This window comes from Eubalaena glacialis, chromosome 15 (genome assembly GCF_028564815.1).
Source record: "Eubalaena glacialis isolate mEubGla1 chromosome 15, mEubGla1.1.hap2.+ XY, whole genome shotgun sequence".
NCBI classification, from domain to species: Eukaryota; Metazoa; Chordata; class Mammalia; order Artiodactyla; family Balaenidae; genus Eubalaena; species Eubalaena glacialis.
Genome location: NC_083730.1, coordinates 85,775,941 through 85,796,566, shown reverse-complemented (window position 1 = coordinate 85,796,566; position 20,626 = coordinate 85,775,941). Strand labels below are relative to the sequence as shown.

At 51.9% G+C, this 20,626-nt stretch overlaps 1 protein-coding gene across 7 annotated transcripts in view; it reads left to right on the top strand.

Annotated features, from left to right (window-relative positions):
• Positions 1-20,626, top strand: part of KDM2B (lysine demethylase 2B) — a 120,776-nt gene that overhangs the window by 22,106 nt on the left and 78,044 nt on the right. For 3 of the 7 annotated variants that reach the window (XM_061170531.1, XM_061170533.1, XM_061170532.1), the window contains exons 5-8: positions 4,069-4,247; positions 4,475-4,581; positions 15,072-15,165; positions 16,250-16,403. In XM_061170531.1, the coding sequence (XP_061026514.1) occupies positions 4,069-4,247; positions 4,475-4,581; positions 15,072-15,165; positions 16,250-16,403 (534 nt within the window). Of the gene's footprint in view, positions 1-4,068; positions 4,248-4,474; positions 4,582-11,311; positions 11,332-11,515; positions 11,678-12,175; positions 12,347-13,628; positions 13,680-15,071; positions 15,166-16,249; positions 16,404-20,626 lie in introns of those variants that run through there. The other 4 variants (XM_061170537.1, XM_061170534.1, XM_061170535.1 and 1 more) reach the window with 4 other exon arrangements.

The window sequence follows — 20,626 nt, the reverse complement described above, 5'->3', positions numbered from 1 at the left end:
GGGATGTCCCCCTACTTTTTTCTTTTTTTTTTAACAGTTGTATGAGTCAGAATGTGAATAAGGGTCTTGCATTGTGATTGGTTGAGGTGCCTTTTCAGTCTCTTATAATCTCTGGGCTCTCCCTCCATCTCCCTTTGGATTGTTTGACCTGTAGAATTTTTCATTGCCTGGATTTTGCCTTGGAGTAGCTTAACATGCTCTTCCATTCTCTGTCGTTTCTGTAGATTGGTAGTTGGATATAGATGCTTGATCAGATTCAGAGTCTGTCTCTCTCACTCATTCATTAATTAGTCCATTCATTTTATTCTGACTGCCTCATAGATCCATCAGGAGGCACATGTTAGGTTCTTTCTCTCTCTCCCTCTCTCTCGCTGTTGTTAGCAGTCATTGATGTCTATCTCCATTATTTTATCAGGGGCTGCAAAGTGGTGATGCTCTAATTAATTCTGTCATTCCTCCCCCCCCGCCCCGTTTTTTTTGGGGGGGCTGTGCCACACTGCATGCAGGAATCTTAGTTCCCCAATCAGGGATCTGATCGAACTTGTGCTTCCTGCAGTGGAAGCAGAGTATTTTTTTAAAAAAGAATATTTATTTATTTATTTATTTGGCTACTCCGGGTCTTAATTGCGGCACGCGGGATATTTAGTTGCGGCATGCAGGCTCTTAGTTGCCACATGCAGACTCTTAGTTGACGCATGCAGAATCTAGTTCCCTGACCAGGGATTGAACCTGGGGCCCTTGTATTGGGAACATGGAGTCTTAACCACTGGACCGCCAGGGAAGTCCCTCCTTTGCCATTTATTGGCTGGAATATATTTATGGAGAGAAACTTTTCCTCAACTGCTGTTTGCTTCAGAGCTGGCCTTTATCTCAGATTCGTCAGACTCCTAAGCCGGTCACTTCAATTCCTATTGTTCTGCTTCCCTAGGAAGTGTGCTAATGTTCCTGCATTTCTCATCCTCACCTGCGGGCTGGAACCCAGCGGGGTTGAATCTGGTTACTGGTGCACTTGTGTTTCCCTGGAGGTTTATGGAGCCCAGGCACCCAGAAGAACCGACTTTCCTTCCTCCTCCCTCTATTCCCACTCCAACTCCTCCCACCAGCTGAGGCCTCCAGGACACCTGGGGAGCCGGATGGAGCTCCCTGCACACTGAGGAAGCTATTCTTAGAAGCGCTCCAGATACAGTCCCTCGGCCTCTCCCACCCCCGGGCCTCTTCCCTCCTGCCCGGCTCAGCCTCAGCTGCTCCTCACAGCTCTAACCACTCCAAGTCCTGACTTCCCTTTTTGGCTGAGGGTGGGGCAGGCCGAGATGGGTCAACTGGGGACCTGCACCTGGCTAGGAGCAGAGTGGGGCGAGGGTGCACAGGGAGCCCTGGGGATTGTGTTGGGGAGAGGGGGTCTGGAAGCCTTGTTAGTGCTCAAAAAAGTAAAAAACAGGCCTTTTCTACCCACATCCTTCTTCTGTTCAGGAGAAGAATTGCTTTAAAAAAAAAAAATTATTGAGGTGAAATTTACATAACATAAAATTAATCATTTTCCCGTTTTCTTTTTTTTTTAAATATTTATTTATTTTGGCTGCTCCAGGTCTTAGTTGCAGCACGTGGGATCTTTGTTGCGGCATGCGGGATCTTTAGATGTGGGCATGTGGGATCTTTTAGTTGAGGCATGCGGACTCTTGGTTGCAGCACGTGGGATCTTTTAGTTGCAGCATGCAGACTCTTAGTTGCGGCATGCAGGATCTAGTTCCCTGATCAAACCCGGGCCCCCCTGCATTGGGAACGCAGAGTCTTACCCACTGGACCACCAAGGAAGTCCCGAAATTAATCATTATAAAATGTACAATTCAGTGGCATTTAGTGCATTCACAGTGTTATGCAACCATACCGTCTGCTGGTTCTAAAACATTTTCAACACCCCAAAAGGAGATTCATACCCCTTAGCAGTCACTCCCATTCCCTCACTCCCAGCCCCTGGCAACCACTCACTTACTTTCCGTCTCTGTGGATTTGCCTATTCTGGACATTTCATGTGAATGACATCATGCAACATGTGACCATTTGTGTCTGGCTTCTTTCCCTTAGCATCATGTTCTTGAGGTTTATCCATGTGGTAGCATGTATCGCTACGACAGATCTTCCTTGACTTATGATGGGATTACATCCCAATAAACCCATTGTAAATTGTAAGTTGAAAATGCATGTAATACACCTAAGCTATCAAACTTCATAGCCTTACCTCGCCTACCCTAAATGTGTTCAGAGCACTTACATTAGCCTACAGTTGGACAAAATGATCTAACACAAAGCCTATTATAATGAAGTGTTGAAAAGCTCATGTAATGTATTGAATACTGTACTGAAAGTGAAAAAACAAAATGGTTGTAAGTGTTTCGGTTGTTTGTGATTGTGGTTGACTGGGAGCTGCGGCTCCTTAATGCTGCCCAGCATCACAAGAGAGGGTCATATCACTAGCCCGGGAAAAGATCGAAATTCAGTATTCGAAGTACAGTTCTATTGCATGTGTATCGTTTTTGCACCATCTTAAAGTCGGAAAACCTAGGTTGAACCATGGTAAGTCGGGGACCGTCTGTACTCTCCTTTTTATGGCTGAATAATTTATATTTTTTATTAGGTATGTTTTAAGTGGATAGGAGACTTTTGAAAGAAAAAAATATTTTTTAGAAAAACCAACTTTGTTGGTCATTTAGTGCCTAGTGTTTTTGTTTAATAACAGCTTTACTGAGTTATAATCCACATACCATACAATTCACCCATTTAAAGTGTACAATTCAATGGTTTTTCATTTGTTCACAGAGTTTGTGCAGTCATTGCCACAGTCAATTTTAGAACATTTTCATCACCCCTCATAACCCCCCCCATCCCCCCCCATTAGCCATCCTGATTATGTTTTAGGATGGTAAGTGGTCAGTCCTTTTGGACTGGCTGGCAGAGATTTAACTGGCTCTGATTTCCCACCACGTCACTTTCTCCACCTGTAATTATAAATGAAATTGGCCAGTTAGGTAACACTTCCTACTTGCAGGCACTTCTCAGGAATGTTTCATGTATATTATCTCATTTAAGTCACAGGACAACCCCATAGGTTGGCTGCCATTTTTGTCCCATGTTACAGATGGGGAAACTGAGAGACGCTAAGAGGTCTGAGGTCCAGCTGGGGTTCAAACCCACAAAGTCTTAGCTTAACCACTGTATTGTACTGATGGGGCAGCTGAGCTCCAGGCCTTTAATGCTGACTTGCACCAGCCTCTAGGGCTGTGATTCCCATCACCTACCTGCCCAGCAAATCCCCTTCCTCAGGGGGCTTTGCAGATGGGACCCTGAGCAAGGTGAGGGAGGAGAGGCAGAAGGAGGAGAGGCAGGGGAGGTGGAAGGCTGGAGGCCAGCCAGAAAGTGGAGAGAGCTTGGGGGCCTGTTCTCTTCCCCTCCCCCACTCTAACATAGCAGGTTCTCTGACAGGTGGGCTTTCCAGAACAGCTGAGCAGAGCCCACCCGTTCCAGGAGCCCTGGTAAGGAAGGAGCCAGCACTGCCCAGAGCATGGCCAGAATTTCCAGCAAAGTTCAGGGATGCCCCCTGGTGGATTTGCACTCCTGACTCGAAAACAAAGCGGTTCTCCAAGGCTTCCCTGGATCTGTGGGGCGAGGAGCCAGCCACTGAAGGCGGGGATCATTTTTCAACCTTAGCATGTGATCAAGATTCAGTATTGCATAGGGCAGAGGTGGGGGTCGGGGGTTAAGAATTAAGAACCTGGGTTCCAGCATAAGATGGAATTGGCTTCAAATCCCAGCCCTGCAGCTCAGTAACTGAGCATTTTGGGGCAAGTTAGTTGTGGTGGAGGGAAGCAGATGGACTGGGGAGGGATTCGTTTTAAGATTGGAGAGTGACTTGGTGAGGAAAACTGATAGGACCAGGTAATTGAGCAGACAGGGCGTAGGGCGAGGCATATGGGGGATGCTAGGGCAGGGGCAGGTTTTGTTTTACGGGGCCTCCCAAGTAGGATCTGCACCCCCAGCTGGCTGGAGCCACCAGCCTGTGGATTCTGCCCCCAGGTAGCCGGCGGCTGGTGGATGTGATGGACGTGAACACGCAGAAGGGCACGGAGATGAGCATGTCCCAGTTTGTGCGGTACTACGAGACGCCCGAGGCCCAGCGGGACAAGCTGTACAACGTCATCAGCCTTGAGTTCAGCCACACCAAGCTGGAGCACTTGGTCAAGCGTCCCACCGTGGTAGGCCCCCCCCGCCCCCCCGCCCCCCCGCGCCCCCCCCACCCCCCGCTGCGGTCCCCTCCCCGGCCACCTTCCGCCTGCTCGTCTTGCTCGAGGCCAGCCTGCGCTGGCCCAGGGGGAGGGCGGGAGGCGTTTGGGCGCAGGAGGAGGGGTGGAGGCGGTGATGGGGCCCAGCTTCAGGGCACTGGGAGCCAGGAGGCGCTGACAGCGGCCTGGCTGGATTGCAGGTAGACCTGGTGGACTGGGTTGATAACATGTGGCCCCAGCACTTGAAGGAGAAGCAGACGGAAGCCACGAATGCCATTGCGGAGATGAAGTACCCGAAAGTGAAGAAGTAAGGCTGCCCGGCTGGCGGCGGGACCCGGGAGGGGGTGGCTTTCAGCCTTGTGGGGGGCGGGGGCTGGAAGTGAGCCTGGGCTGAGGCCACGGCCCTGCGGGGTCACTGCTAGGACGTGAGGGCTGGGGGTCCTTGGTGTGGGCAGGTTGGCATCTTGCTTCCCTGGAATGCAGGGGCTCTGCATTCTGCCCCGGGTCTGGATTCTCCATCCAGATCGTTCTTTGGCCTCCCTGCCAGCTCTCCCTGGGGGGATGTGATCTGAAGAGGAGGAAGAGTAATGGGAACCATCTCTGGGTGCATCTGTGTGTGCGTGTGTGTGTGCACGTGCGTGTGTGTATGTGTACTTGTCAAACATTCGTCTTCTCCCTCCAAGTGACAGCATGTCCTGGGAGTGGATTTTTAGGGGTCCGCCACGGGCACTTTACTTTTGCCAAGGGCTGGGTAGGGGTCTGGTATTTTTTGCTTCCTGCTGTTGAGACCTGGGACCTCTGATTGAGAAGAACCTTTCCTGAAAAAAGCCAGGGGCCACTTCCTCACCAGACATTCCTTAGAGAGACGGTGCCCTCTAAGAGGGAGGTTGGTGGTGGGCTGGGAAGGGGCCACATCTAATTGCAGGGACATCACTACATGTGGTGTGACCAGCAAGTCCTGAGACTGATTATTTAACATGGGCAGAGGTAGCTATGAGCACCTTCCATGTTCTAGGACTTGAGTGGTGGACCCTTGGGATGAGGAAGTCACCTTGGGGCCCCTACCATCTCAGGCCCTCTGTGTTTCCATCTTCAAAATGAGAAGGAGATGCTGGTGGCCCAGGCAGAACTATTGCTTTGGGCTTCCTAGAAGAGTTGGCTCTGGTGACTCCAAATCCATTAGCATCTCTCTGCTCAGCCCCGCTGCCAGGAGTGACCCCAGGAGCTTAAAGGCTGTGAACTTTTCATTCACTCAGCCCTTCATTCAGTGCATACTGAATGCAAACTGTGTGCCAGGCTTTGTAAGGGAGGCCAGCACGCTGGCCCTGGGCTTCTCAAGGTTTTGCTTTCAAGCTCTCTCTCTCTTTAATTACCTCTCAGACATTTTTTTCTCCCCTCAAAGCTGAAGCTCCTTACACCCCTTGGATCTGGGCTGCCTCAAAGGGAAAGACTGGGCTCAAGGAGGGGTTGGTAGGAGGGTTTTCAATTCTGTTTTGTTCCGATCCGATCACATCAAAATTTATGGAGCCTTTGGAACAGGGAAGTAAAAGATGAACAGGACTAAAAGCCCCTACCTTCTGGAGAACGTGCCATTAACATGAGGGTAAGGTGCAGCTCTCATCCTAGGCAGAGGGAAACGGGTTCCCAGAAGGCAAATGGGGAGAGAAGGAATCCTTTTGGGCTGCTGGCATCAGGAAATCATCTTGGAGGGGATATTGACCTGGGCTTTAAAGGACAGAGGAGATGGGACGGAAGTGGGGGAGGGATGGCAGTAGGCAAGTGCCAAGTCCTTGATGGAATCACGGAGGCAGAGCTTGAGGAAAGAGTGTGAGACTCAGATTAGTGAGAGGCAGATCCTGACCCTCGTTGATTGAGTGATTGATTGATTCAGCCTATAAACTGAACATCTGATTGGTGTTGGGTACCAGGAATACGGCTGGGAGAAAATCAGATGAGCTCCCTGCCCTCATGGAGGTTACAGTCTATTCAGGAGATAGATGTTAATCCAACAGTCAGAGAAACAAATGGAAATTTGCAGCTGTGATGAGGCCACAAGACAGAGACCCACGGTGCTATGGGAGCATGTACCGGGGGATTCACCGGGTTAGGGAGGGCAGGGCAGGCCACCCTGAGCTGCAGTCTAAAGGGGAGAGGGGTTACTTAAGTGAAGAGGCCTGGGAAGAGCTTTTCTGGCTGTGTGCAGAGAGCCTGGGATGGTGGGGAGGGCTGGGGACAGGGCGGGGCTGAAGGACTTGCCAAAGAAAGGTCAGTGGGGCTGGAGCAGATCAAGGGAAGGTCAATGGTGCAGGATGCGGGGTGGGTCAGGCTGACAGGGCCTGACAGTGTCATAGTGACGGGTCTGTATTTCTCCTAAGAGCAGTCGGAAACCTCTGAGATTTTAAGCAGAGAGGTGTGTGTTCAGATTTGTATTCTGCAAATTCTGCAGCTGCCGTGTGGATTGAAGGAGGTGGGGGCAGACTGGTAAGAGGAGCCACTGCATCATCTAGATGAGGGTTAGAGGAGAGCAGAGGACAAACAGGACTTGTATTTAGGAAGGTAAAATAGACAGCCTTGGGTGACAGATTTCAATTAGTATCTACTTTGCCTCTCTGAGATATTCAGTATATTCTACACTTTATTGAAAGATTCCTTTAAATAGTAAGCTCTGTTAATACATTGAGAATTCTATCTAATTACCAGAAAAAGGCTCACACACAATTTTCTAGAACCGCATGTCTTGGACATATTGGTTGGACTATGTGGCAAATAGATTTACAAACCCTGGCAGTGGCTGTGGGAGCTTGTTATAGGATTTGAACCTTGTTAGGAAGGAAATTGTCACCTTGGAAGTAGTCCACTTGTTCGGCTGAAAAGAATGCTGATTTCAGTTAATAAGCAAGGTAAAAATCCCATGATGATGAAGTCCTCTGGGATCGTAGAATGGTTCTTTGGAATTTAATTAAAACGACACTTTCTAGAAATCAGAGTCTCCATGCTGGAGGTGCCTGGAGAGTGGAGACAGCTGAAGGGCCACCTGAACCGAGGGTTTGCAGGGGGGACGAGAGGAAGGTTACAAACCCATGACTGACTTCTCCCTGGTTCCAGGATTTATGTCATTTGATCATGGTGAGGGGGTTAGGAATTTTAATGGGTTTTGGTTCAGGTATTTAAGACAAGGGGTGGAGACAGTTGTCGAAGGGGTAGTTGCAACTTTGTGGGAGACAAAGATTTCTGAAGAGTATACTGGTGTGGGAATTCCTGGGCGGTCCAGTGGTTAGGGCTTGGTGCTTTCACTGCTGTGGCCCAGGTTCGATCCCTGGTTGGGGAATTGAGATCCCACAAGCCGCATGGCGTGGCCAAAAAAAAAAAAAAAAAAGAAAAAGAAAAAGAGTATACTAGTGTATTAGTTATACCTCTTGCTGCATTTACTTTGTATTTTGTGCAAGACACTCTTCTAAGTAGTTGGTAGAATACAGTGAATAAACAAAGTCCCTCTTCTTATGGAGCTTGTATTCTGGCTGGGAGAAGAGACAGGCCAGCAAACAAGTGACTAATATAATTTAGGAGGTGATAAGTGTCATGAAGAAGCAGGATAAAGGGAAAAGATGATGACAGGGTAGGCTGCATATCAGCTGCGCCATGCATTTCTGCCACGGCCTACCCCCCGCCCCTAATTGCTGCCCCACAGAAATGTTTTGGCTGTACAGAATTATTTGTCTTGGAAAATTCCATAATCGTACAAACAGTGACAATGATTTGGAAGTACCCCTGTATTAGTTGTTTACTGCTGCATAGCAGATTACCCTAAAACTTCACAACTTAAAAAACTTTATGTCTTAGCAGCATCAGCTCACAGCTTCTGTAGGGCAGGAATCTGGGTGTGGCTTAACTGGGTGATTCTGGCTCAGAGTCTTGCATGAGCTTGTGTCAAAACTTAGACCTGGGGAATTCCCTGGCTGTCCAGCAGTTAAGACTGTGCTTTCACTGCTGAGGGCCCAGGTTCAATCCCCGGTCGGGAAACTAAGATCTAACAAGCTGCGTGGCATGACAAAACAAAACAAAACCCAAAACTTAGGGCTGGGCCTCAGTTCTTCACTATGTAGGCCTCTCCATAGGGCTGCTTGAGTGTCCTCATGACATGGCAGCTTCCTGCCCTCCGCCAGAAATGGTTTGAGAGAGAGCAAGGAGGAAGCCACAGTGCCTTTTATAACCTAATTTTGGAAGTCACATACTGTTTACTTCTGCCATATTATAGTAGTTAAAAGCAAGTCACGAAGTCTAGCCCACACTCAAGGGAGGGGAATTTGGCTCTGCCTCTGGAAGGGGTGGGGAGCTCTCACAGACTTTGTGGACAGTCTTTGTGGACAGGTTTTAAAACCTCTACAATCTCCTGGGTCTATGACATGGGCACACCTTTTTCACTTAGGACCGTTGGGTATTTTAACACATTCCAGAAAGAAATTAGTGAGTCTTTTCTGTTCTCACCTGCTCCTGCAAACCCACTGGGCTTGCAGAAATGAGGTTTGCTGGTGTATTAGAGATATACAGTGGACTGAAAGAGCTCAAAAGCCCAGCCAAAAGGGGATCCCGTGTAAAGCCTACATTTGGCCCCCCAAAATTGAAAATTGACTGTACTTTCTTCCCATGTACTTTCTGGGGGTATGCAGCTGAAACAGGATGGAGACAGGCACTGGGATGACCAAGTTTCGGGGCTGCCTCTGTCACTCCCTGAGCTACGGCAAATCTTTTATCTCCTCTTAGAGACTCAGTTTTCCCTCTACAAAGTGGTGATCCTGTCATCCCTGCCCTGCCTCCCTCCCATGATGTGGGGAAGATGGAGCCTGCAGTGGATGTGAAATGTGGTTGGGAGAAGATGTTTGTCTACGTGGCCTCCTGTAGACACACAGGGGCTGCAGCTGCCATTGGAATCCTGGCATCCTCTGCTTTTTAATCTACCCTCCCTCACATTTGCATAGGGCATCTCTACAGCCGATATTTACCTTCTCAATTTCATCAACCGTGTTTGCTGGCATCATAAATGATCGTCCCTGTGTAATATATCACATAGAGAAACTGACGTAGAGAGGCTGCTGATGTCACATGTGGGCCACGCCCCGGACCCAGGTCTCTGGATTCCTAGCTTTTCCCTTCTACCTCGAAAAGAAGAACAAAGAGAGCCAGCCTTTCCTGTGGTGCCATGTATGGCCCCAGGTGCTGTGTTAGACACTTAGCACACAGATCTCAATGATACTGGAAGCAGGTTACTATCCCCATTTAACAGACAAGGAAGCTGGAAATCATAGTGGTTCAATGCAGTAATGGATGTAGCAGCTGAGTGTAAGACAGTAGGGGCTGGTGTGGCTTCTGGATAACTGGAGAGGCAGCCTTTAAAAAAAATTTTTTTTTTTAAAAAGAGTACTGGCCAAACCAAGCATATCTAGGGCCTGGTTTGATCTGTAAGGGCCACCAGTTAGAGGGCCCTGACTAGTTTTAACAAATGGGATGCTGAGATCCAGAAGGGGGAAAGATTTGGTCCAGTGTCACATAGCTGATTAGAATAATTATAGGGCTGTTGCTGGGTGCTGCACTTACACAGATGAGTCTGGTGTGGTCCCTACTCACAAGGATCTGGGCATTTGTGACTTAAAAAGTAATATGGGGGAGTTCCCTGGTGGTCTAGTGGTTAGGATTCGGTGCTTTCACTGCGGAGGCCCGGGGAACAAATCCCTGGTCGGGGAACCATCCTGCATGCTGGGTGGTGCAGCAAAAATACAAAATAAAAAAAAAGAAAAAAGTAATATGTCTCCCATGTGGACAGCCTGATCCTGTTGTCAGGGCCTTCTCCTCTCTGAGTTCATTTAATTCAATGACTGGTGCTCAAATCCAAGGTCGGGGATAGTCTTTGTCATTACTATCTTTTCTTTTAAATAGGCAAAGCATACATAAGGTAAAAAATTCAATCAGTTCCAGGGAGTTTACAGTTTAACCTCACAGCAGGCCATCAGGGAGGTACTAATGGGTGAGCCATCCAGTAAATGACACAAGGAAGCAACACCCTGGGCCAGGGCGTTGACCACCTTTAAATGGCTTAATGTTCAGTTCCCTAAAATGGGGATTATTAGGTTGTTTTAAGGGTAAAATGATATCATGCATGTAAGCAGCTATTATTATGAGCACTTGACAATTGGAACCTATTAATTAATAATTCTGGGTAGCCCAGGGAAGGGATTTGGCCAAAGAATCGAGAAGTTTGATTTCTGCCCCTGCAGACGCCATACCACCATCTCCTGGCCCCCCTTGTGGTTTATGGGGGAAGGGTGGGATGGGAAGAGGGCTGTGGTCCTGATGAGCGTGCCCTGGAGGGGGGACTTCTGATTTGAGCTGGACTGACTGCTTCAGTTAGTGGTTGAGGTTTGGCTGTAGCCTGCAGACTCTGCTTCTTGAGATCTTGGGAGTTACCAGGGAGACCTGGGGAGAAGGGCTGAGAAACTCTGAGACAGGCTGCTTGGGTAAGCACCCCACTACGAGGGTAGTGATCATGGTGAGTCACCACCTCTGAGCCTGTCTTGCTTTCTCATCTGTAAAATGGGTACAGTCCTGCAAATGACCTTACAGGGCTGTTGTGAAGATTGGATTAAGTAATCAAAGTGTTTATCTCAATGAATTCCCACAATAGTTCTATGATGTGGGGTTACACAGCTACTAAGGGGGCAGGTAGGGGCAGGCGCAGCAAAAGAGCATCTTAGATTGCAGATGAACGTCAGGTCACCTCCCTGCCCCCAGGGCAAGGAAACTGCTGAGAGAGGGGAAGTGGTTGTCCAAGGTCACAGCTAGTCTGTTTTAGGGCCAGAGCCGCATCCCTGATCTCTGGGCTGCCATACCCGGAATCAGACAAGCCCTCCACCCCCTGGCACTGGTCCTTTCTATAGCTTTGCCCCGAGGGGTGCGTTTCAGGAAGGTGGTTTTGCTGGGTCGTCGCCTTCAGCAGCAGGACGGCGTCCACACTCCCTGAAAACGGGCGTGCGGGAGTCCCCGAGCGCCTGCCAGTAGAACGGAGGTGGGGAGAGCTACCCTCGTGCCCCCACCCAGCCCGGGCGAGGGGGCGGCCGTGGGCGGCGGCGGCGTCCCCTGGCGCTGGTCGGGCGCGCTTCCCTGTCGCCGCCGCGGCCTCCCTCCGCCTCCCTGGCAGCCGCCGTGCCGCGCGGGTGTTCAGTTTCTGCGCGGGGATGAGCGCAGGCTGCGCCCGGCTCCCCGAGAAAGGAACGAAGCGAGCGAGGGCTCCGCGGTCCTCGACCGGGGCCTGGCAGCACCGTGGAGGGGGCTCGGCTCTGGTCGCCGGGGCCGGACAAGCGTCGAGCCTCCGCCGCCAAAGGGGACGCCCGGGAGCCGCGCCACAGTCGAGGGTAACCGCGGGCGGGGCCGGGCGGTCGTTTCTGCGCTGCGCCCCGCGGGCCCGGGAGCCCCCCACTCCTTCGGGGCGCGCCGGGGCGGGGTGTGGGTCGCCTCCCTCCCGCGGGCTGCACGGCCGGCGTCACGGAGCCGCTCTTTGTGTCTCCCGGGGCTGCGTGTAAGTGTGTAGCGTGTGTGCACGCGCGCTCGGCGCCTCCAGCCCCGTCACCCGGTGCCAGCTTTCCAGGTCCCCCCGCCAGACCTTTGCCCGAGGGGACACCGCCTGGGCTGCCGGGGGAGTTTCGCTAAGTTGGAGGGAAAAGGGCGGGGTGGGGCTGCCCCGCCTCCCCAGACCCGAGGCAGCGCCCCAAAGTTGGTGCTGCAGGTGCAGCGCCCCCTCCTACCACGCTCCTCCCCAGCCAGCCCCGGCCTTGGGAGGCGGGAACCCCCCAAACGCTTAGCTCGGGGGCGCGGGATTTTCAGCCGCCAACTTGGAGGGTGTCCTACACAGAAGCCGCCCGCGCCGTGAGTGGGGGTGTCGAGGGGCGCGGCTTTCCGGGCAGGGGGCGGCCGAGGCGGAAACCAGGCCGGCTGGCCGGCAGCGGCGAGAGCTTAGCGGCCGTGGCACCGAGCCGGGGTGCCCATGTGACTGCGGTGTGCTTTGGAAGAGGAAGCTGTTAGAGGTCAGTGCAAAGGCGTCACGCCAGAGCGAGCGAGAAGCAGGAGTGAGGGGGGAAACGCGGAATGAGTGCGGGGCAGGCGAGGAGGCAGGCGGGGTGACGGCTGCAGGGGCCCGGGACAAAAGCCGCCCCGTCCCAGCTACCCTGGCCACCCTAAAGCGTGCACTTGCCCGGCAGGAGGGGCGGCCCAGGCCTGGCAGCCAGGAAATGAAGGACATGGGAGGAGGGGCCTTTCATGGAGAGGCGGGGCTGGAAGTGGCGCCCCCAAGCTCCGAGGGGCCTCGGAGGGTGCTGGAGGGTGACTGGGAGGGCAGAGCAGACACAGGCTCAACTTGGAGAACTTTCCCTCGTACGCAGCAGCCGCAGCTCGCAGGGATTCCGTTTCCGCGTGTGCTGGGCAGGCTGGGGCTGCGGCATGAGATTGGCAGGTTGGAGGTTGACGACCTGTTTGGCCAGGGCGACTTGGGTCCTGGAGCCCAAGAGCCAAGCTCCTCTCCTTTCTGCTTTGGGCCCCTGGGTGGGTATCCAGCTGCAGACCGAAGGAAGCACCTCACCTTTCTCCACCCCACAAACACTTAAATTGTTTTCCCCGGACTGTTCTGCTCAGGCCTGGAGGAGGTGGAAACCAAGGTTAGATTAAAGAAAGAGAAGAAGAAAACCGAGAGGAAGAGGTGGTTTTAGGAAAATGAGGACTAATATTTTGAAGTGGTGCTTGGAGAGAAGAGGCCGGTGTGGTCCATGGGGGTGGGGTGGACTGGGGCTTTAGCAGGCCCCCTACCCCTCCAGTTCCTTGGAGAGAAGAGAATCACCCAGGCATTCAGAGTGGGGACCTGGCTTGGGTGGGCTGGGAGGAGGCAACAGGGTGTGCAGCCGGAGCCGGAGCCGGAGCTGGAGCCGGAGCTGGGACTTTAACAACCCCAGCGCCAGCACCACAGCCCGCGCCTGTCTTCGTGACAGGGCTGCGTCCTGTGCTGTCAACTACACCCCTCCGATGGGGTTGCTAGGCAGCGGGGCTCTGATGTGCAGGAAGGCCTTCTGATTTGTCAGCCTCCTGCAGACACATGGTTAAGGCTCCTTCCAGCCTATCCGGAGGAGGGACGCGGGGCACGCCGCCTGCATACTGCCGAGCCCCGGGTCCACCTGAATGTGAGGTGCAAAAGGCAACCAGGGGGAGGGGGCGCCTGGAACCCTCCAGCCTCCTAACCAGCTCAGCCCACGTCCCCCCTGGCCCCCACCGTTATCTCCTCTCAGGCTGCTGGCTCCTTCCTGCCCGTCCCCGCCCCATTCCTCTCCTCTTCCCAAACCATGGAAAAGCAAAGTGCAGCGGGGAAAAGAGGTCAGTGGGGTAAGCATGTGTATGCGGGCCTCCGGAGGTGCCAAGGCGTGGGAGCATGAGCCATGGGGGACTGCCCCAGCCATGCTCTTGTGGCTCTTGGGGGAAGGGGTGGGTGAGAGGGAGGGGGCCCTGGCACTGCCGTCTGCCAGGCCCGGACCTGGAAGCCTGTCTGTCCCCCCTCCTCCTAAGCTCTGCCCACCCCTAGGAGGGCAGCAAGTGGAGGGGGGAGGGAGGGGATGGGTGAGTTCCTGTAAGGAAGGGTGGGTTGTCTGGCAGTTGCTAGAGCTTAGAAGGGGGGCTGCTGGCAGGTTTCTTCTCCCGAATGCCCTCCCTCTGTCCAAGCCGCTCAGGGCCAGGCTCTCCCTCTCTGTCTCCTTCCCTCCCTCTCTGCCACTCCACCACCCCACCCCCAGGGTCTTTATCGCTTTACTTTTTTTTTAGCAGCTTTATTGAGGGACAGTTCACATACCATTCATCCACTTAAAGTGTACAATTCAGTGTTTTTAGTATGTTTACAGAGCTGTGCAACCACCATCAATTTTGGAACATTTTTGTCACCCCACAACGAAGCCCTGTACCCATTAGCAGTCACTCCCCATTTCCTCCCAACACCCCCAGCCTCTGGCCACCACTAACCTGCTCTCTGTCTCTGTAGATCTGCCTACTCTGGACATTTCATACGTGGAATTATACACTGTGGTCTTTTACGGCTGGTACCCTTGTACTTTCAGCTGCATTGCTTACTTTGCAATCATTTGTAGTTCGTCTTGCCATTTAACTTTCCCAGGGTAGTGGTCCCTTAAGAGTGTTTCATCCTTAATGGCAGGGGTTTTATGCGTTTCTCTAAGTGCCATGCCTAGCTCTGGGCTGGACCACTGGTTGGCTCTCAGTACATGATTGTTGAATGAATGAGGAGATGAATGGGGACTAGTAATTGGCAAGCTATACAGGTGGTTTACAGCTGAATTCCAGAGGGCCCAGCTGCTGCAAAGGGGCCTGGCAGCTTGGGAGAACTGCAGGTATAGGAGCTGAAAGGAGCAGAAATGAAGCCTCTTGCTTGGGTAGGAGGCAGGGGTGGGGCAAGAGTAAAAACCGTCTTCGAGGAAGGAACCAAGTGGCCTGTGGGTTGCCAGCTCTCTCTCGGGAACCTGAAAACAAAAATGCCTCTCCCAGCCTTGGGGGCAGGTAGCCAATGCTTGAGATTCGCCACCTGATCACAGGGGCTTCCCCCATGGGGAACTCCGATTAGATTTGGGTCTAAAAAAAAAAGAAAATTCCCCAGTGTCAGCGTTTATAAAAGGGCAGCAGGTCAAGCATCTCTGAAGCTGTTTGCTCACCTCCTGTGATTCAGTCATTGAATTGTTTTTCTGCTTCCCCACTTCTGTGCTGCAGGTACTGTCTGATGAGCGTGAAAGGTTGTTTCACTGACTTCCACATCGACTTTGGAGGCACTTCCGTTTGGTACCATGTTTTCCGGGGTGGGAAGGTGAGTTGAGTCTCGTCAGATCTCTGTGCATGCCTGGCTGTCTGTGCATGGAGGGGCTCGCCCACCTTTCTGCTTCTGCCCCCGCCTCCAGCCAGACCCGGCCCTGTGAGGACTTTCTCACCCTCTGTCTTCTTCTGGAGGGAAAGGTCAAGGTCAACTCCTCACCCTCTGTCTTCTTTTGGAGGGAAAGGTCAAGGTCAACTCCTCACCCTCTGTCTTCTTCTGGAGGGAAAGGTCAAGGTCAACTCTTTTGTATCACATCTGGTCAGCCTTTCACACCTGCTTACCCAGTCCAGTGTCCTACGCATCTTAGGCCAGATTAGAACTCCAGATTTGGCTCCCAAGAACCTCCAGCATTCATTTCCGCCAGCTATAATTTCAGCTCCAGCACTGGGACCTTTTAACTTAAAAGTCTAGTTGCCTGCAAGAACAGTTTACATTAGGGACAGACATCACCCAGAGAAAGGACGTGAGGCATGTGTTCAGGGTGCTCCTGCTGTGTCTGCTCCTGTGTGCATGTCCACGTGGGGGCGTAGGGGTCCCCGCACGGATGTGGGTGCTCCTTGAGAATACGTGTGTGCTGCCCTGCTCCTCTGGGTCTGCGTGTGCATTTGTCTTAACCGAATGTGTTGGAAGAAATTCCGGGTAGGAAGTCATCCCTCTTGGTTCCAGATGTTTTTCCTCCTTCTCCAGAGCCAGCACAAGCTGGTTTTATTTATTGGGCCATTTTATCCTACAACTTAGGAAATTCCCCTTCTTCTCCTTCCCCCGCCTCCCTGACAAGCCCACGGCTCAGGAGAAAGAATGTTCCACTCAGTCCAGCAAGTCTTCCCACCCTGGTGTTTCAGCTGCAACGGAGATTCTCTAAAGGCGGGCAAGGGGTGTCCCAGAAGGGCGGCACAGCCTTCCCTGCCACCCCAGAGACCCTTTGGGCCTGATCCTGGAAGGGTCCCCGGGGATGGGTCCTCCCCCATCCTCCTTGCTCCCAGGCAGGTGGGGCTGTCTTCTGGGTTGTGGCAGAGCCTGGAAGAAATGAGAGACTTTGGCCTGGATCTTTAACTGATTGCTTCCTTTTCCTCCTAAGATCTTTTGGCTGATTCCTCCAACCTTGCACAATTTGGCACTGTACGAGGAGTGGGTGCTGTCAGGCAAACAGAGCGACATCTTCCTGGGAGACCGTGTGGAGCGATGCCAAAGAATTGAGCTGAAACAGGGCTACACATTTTTCATCCCTTCCGGTAGGTTCCCGCGAGGCTGGCACTGGGCTCTTGCTCGGCCACTGACTCTTAGCAGCCTCCTGTTGGCCCGGTGGCCTCAGCCTGGCGTTTAGGCCAAGTGATGGGGTTTCTCTGGGCCTCCTTGCCCTTGGCAGTCCCTGAGAGGAGAGAAGCAGGCCTCAGGCTGCAGGGAAAAGTAGCCTCTCACATCTTACCTGTTTTTTCCTGCCTGTGGGCTAGAATTCTCTCTTGGGGAGAAAGCCTCCTGAGGGCCCTCCCTCAGGGGAAGTTTGAATGCCTTCCTCCAAGATGTCCTGCTGAGATTTCTGAGGGTGGTCCTGTGGGGAGGGGAGGGGCAACTTTATCCTGAAGGCTGGGGAGGGGAGAAGGGAGAGTTGGCCCAGGGGAAGAGGGTAGAGGAGAATGCGCCCAGAGTGGCAGCTTCCTTCCTGCAGAACAAGATGAAATGTAGTTGGGATCAAGGTCAATATCTGTACTTGGACTCTCCCCTTTCAAAAAAAAAAAAAATTAACTACAACTATAGCAGAGGGCAATAATTAAGAGCATGGGCCCTGGGGCCAGAAAACCCCGCCCTAATTCAAATTCCTGCTCTGCGGCTTACAAGCGTGACTTCCTGGAAATGACTTAATCTCAGTGCCTCAATGTTCTCATCTGTAAAATGGAAGACTTCCCAGGGTGGTAGTGAGGACTGAGTGAACCGAGACCTATTTGCCTACAGCTGGGAGATGGGCTGAGGGCTTTTGGCCAGTTACAGGCTGAGTCACTAGTGGATGTGGCAGATGACCTGGGAATCTTAGGCTGCATTTTAGTGAAAGTGTTTTACCCAGCATGAGGGAGGTGACAGTCCCACTGTATAGAGTGAGAGGGTCGGGCCACATGTAGGAGATTGTGTTCCTCGTGGGTTGTAATTACTTACCCTCGTGGGTAAGTCAACCTCGAGAGAGAGAAGAGTCTGGATACCACATCAGGTGAGATGAATTTGAAGGAGGAATTGGGTTGTTTTACCCAGGAAGTGAAGGTGTATGGTAATGGCCATCAGCCAGTTGAAGGATCATATCTTGGAAGACGAGGTATAGCCAAGTGGTATTGGAATGAGGTGCTCTGCTAGGCACTGAGCTCCCCGTCACTGGAGGTACCCAAGTAGAGGCCATATGCCAAGGAGCCTGCAGGGAAATTGCCACTGAGAGGAAGCTTGGATCTTAGGGTCCAAGGCCTCCTTTGAGGCCACTAAGATCCATTGGATGGAGAAGCTGGTCACACATAAGTTTTTGAGAGTTGGACTGGAGTTGGCCTTGGGTCTGGACATCAAGTCAGTGTCAACTGAAGGGGGAGCGGTTGTGGTGGCAGTTCCCACCATGGGGATGGGACCTGCACACATGGGCTCTTCTAGAAAGTTGGGCAGAGATTTCACTATTAGGGAAGTTTGGTATTTGGAGGTGGCAGGGTTTAGTGGGGGTGACTTTGTTGTCAGGGCCTCAGGTCCATCCTTGGAGCTGCTTGACTCCAGGAGGGGAGGGACTGCTGCTTGGGACAGGAGGGAATTGTAGTTGGTGGGCAGCATTTATGGAGCACACCCTGGAAGGAGGTGGTATCCTGCAGCGTGTTCAAGGCCACTCTGCAGGTGTTGGAAGATTGGCCCTGGTAGATTCAAAGGGAGGCTGGCGTGCTCTTGGCCTTGCTGCTGTCTTTGTGACTTTGGGCTGATCTCTTCCCCTCTCTGTGCCTCAACTGTCCCATCTCTACAGTGGGGGCAGGGTGAGGCTGAACTCTGGGATCCTCAAGATCCCTCCCAACTCTGTCCCCTGAGTGCAGGCCTCCTTAGCCTCCCTGGGAGGACAGGCGTTTTTCTCGCAGGGCCTTTTTCAGAACTGGGAGGTGGCCCATTGCTTTCCCCCGATCTGGGATGGGAAGGGTGTTAATTTTGGTGCCTTAAGCAAGTTGGAAAAGGTCTCAAGAAGCAGCATCTAAGCCCCAGCAGGGGTGTGACTGTGTGTTGAAGGCAGGAAGAGGGGACGTGGATTTGAACTGCCGCTGGTAGGAGTCTATTTAGAACTCAGCAAAGACTTTTGACCCTAACAGTCTTGAGTGAGACACTAGGAATTTTTTCCTGGGTTTTGGGAAGCAAAAAAGGGACAGTTGGAATTTGTCACCTTCTCAAGGGCAGGGTGTACATGTGGTTCTCAGACATTGATTTCATGAAGTTAAAAAAAAAAAGTTGGGAACTGATATCAACGTTATTATCTTGTAGTTTTACTAAATATGGGCATTAATTTAAAAAAACAACCTGTCAGCTACTTTTGCTGATGTTTCATGAAAGGAAGACTATTCTGACACTAAAAAAGGTGGGAGTACATAATTCCAAAATAAAGGACAGTCACTACTTGAAATTTGATGGGTTTGAGTTTATGAGAATCTATACCATCTTCATTTTTCTTATTTTGTTGTCAACCAGTGAAAACTAAAGGACCAGAGTTTTGGAGTCACTGAACTAGCTGAGCATCTTGGGTCCTCACACCCTCTGAACCAGACACACATCTGAGATATGTGGTAGCTGGGATGTGGCTTTGGGGAGAGAGCCTTGGGGAATCCCGCCACTGCACGTGAGCTTTTGGGTGTGGAAAGTGGAGAATCTAATTCTGGCATTTCCCACCTCTGACCTGGGTTTTCACCTCCACAGTGTGACCTTAGATGTGCCTTACCTCACGCTGGCCTCAAGCCTCACCATCAGCTCTGTGAAAGCTCGTGGATGCCATTGGGTTAGGAAGATTTTAAATGTCACAGTATCTTTGTGAGACTTGGTTTATCTTTTTCTTCTTTTGTCTGAGGGTGAAGGGGTTGGGTGCTAGCTATGCTCCAGAGGTGGTGGTTCTTCAGGCCTCATTCCTGGTTAGTCCAGGAAAGCTGCCTGGAAGAGGAAGACTGTTGAAGGTGACTGAGGAGTAAGATGACCTGGAGAAAGGGGCTTGGATTTGTCCCGTTGAGCTGGCCAGCTCTCGAAGGTGGAGGAGGTGGGAATACAGTAGCCTCGCCAGGCCACACAGAGTCAGAGTCAGAGTTGGGAGTGGCCCGGGAGTCACCAAGATTCAGCCTGATCATTAGGAGTAAGGAAAGCTGGAGTTGGAACTCAGCAGTGGAACTGGTGACATCTTTTTCCTTCCCTTGACTTGACCTATGGCCAATTCCCCCTCTGGCTTCACCTGCCCAGGTGAACTGTAGTTAATAGTAATAACTTGCATTACTGAGCAACAATCATTTTATGTACATCACTTCTCCGTAAGAATGTAAGGAAACATCCCCCCACCCTCACTCCCACCCCCTTTTTAAAAGTGAAGGTTCCTGAGGCCCAGAGAGGTGAACAAACTTGTACAAGGTCACACAGTTAATAAGTGACAGGGCAGGATGAGAACCCAGGTGTGTCTAGTTTCAGAACCCACCTGGTTCCCTGTCAGCCTGGGAATCAGCACGCTTGGGATCTGGTCCCCCTTCTCGGCTGTGTGACTTTGGGAGAATTATGTGCTCATTTAATAAACTTTCTTAAGGGTCCACTTGGCAGTGCGGAACGTGCTGGGGAGGACGTGAGATGTACACTCCATTGAGAGTGTATGTCCAGCCAGGTAGCAGCAGGTGGAGCCCAGGGGCTCAGTACAGGGGCTTGGGAAGGACCCTGGGGTCCGTGGCTTGGGCTGGCCTGAAAGTATTTCCCATCCTTGCCTTGTAGTAAAATTCACAGTAGCCCCAGGTATTTCTTAGACTTGGGCAAGTCTGAGAAACAGTAACTCCTAGCTATTTAACAGTATAACATGGCTTGGACCTGAGATGATCTATCTGTAAAATGGGTACAGAGCAGAGAAAGGCTGGCAGTGAAGCAGGCTGGGGTGGAGGGGCTCTGGGAAACTGGGGAATTGCTGCTCAGCTCCAGCCAGTTAGGGCTGGAGGGCCTGGTGGGCCCATCTTCTCATTTTTCTGGAGAGGGAAAGCAGTTCAGATAGCCTTGTGAAATATCCCCATTTTTTTTTTTTTTTAGTTAATTTAATTTTTTGTTTTTGTTTTTGGCCGCATTGGGTCTTTGTTGCTGTGTGCAGGCTTTCTCTAGTTGCGGCGAGCGGGGGCTACTCTTCGTTGCGGTGGGCGGGCTTCTCATTGCTGTGGCTTCTCTGGTTGCGGAGCACGGGCTATAGGTGCGCAGGCTCAGTAGTTGTGGCGCATGGGCTTAGCTGCTCCGC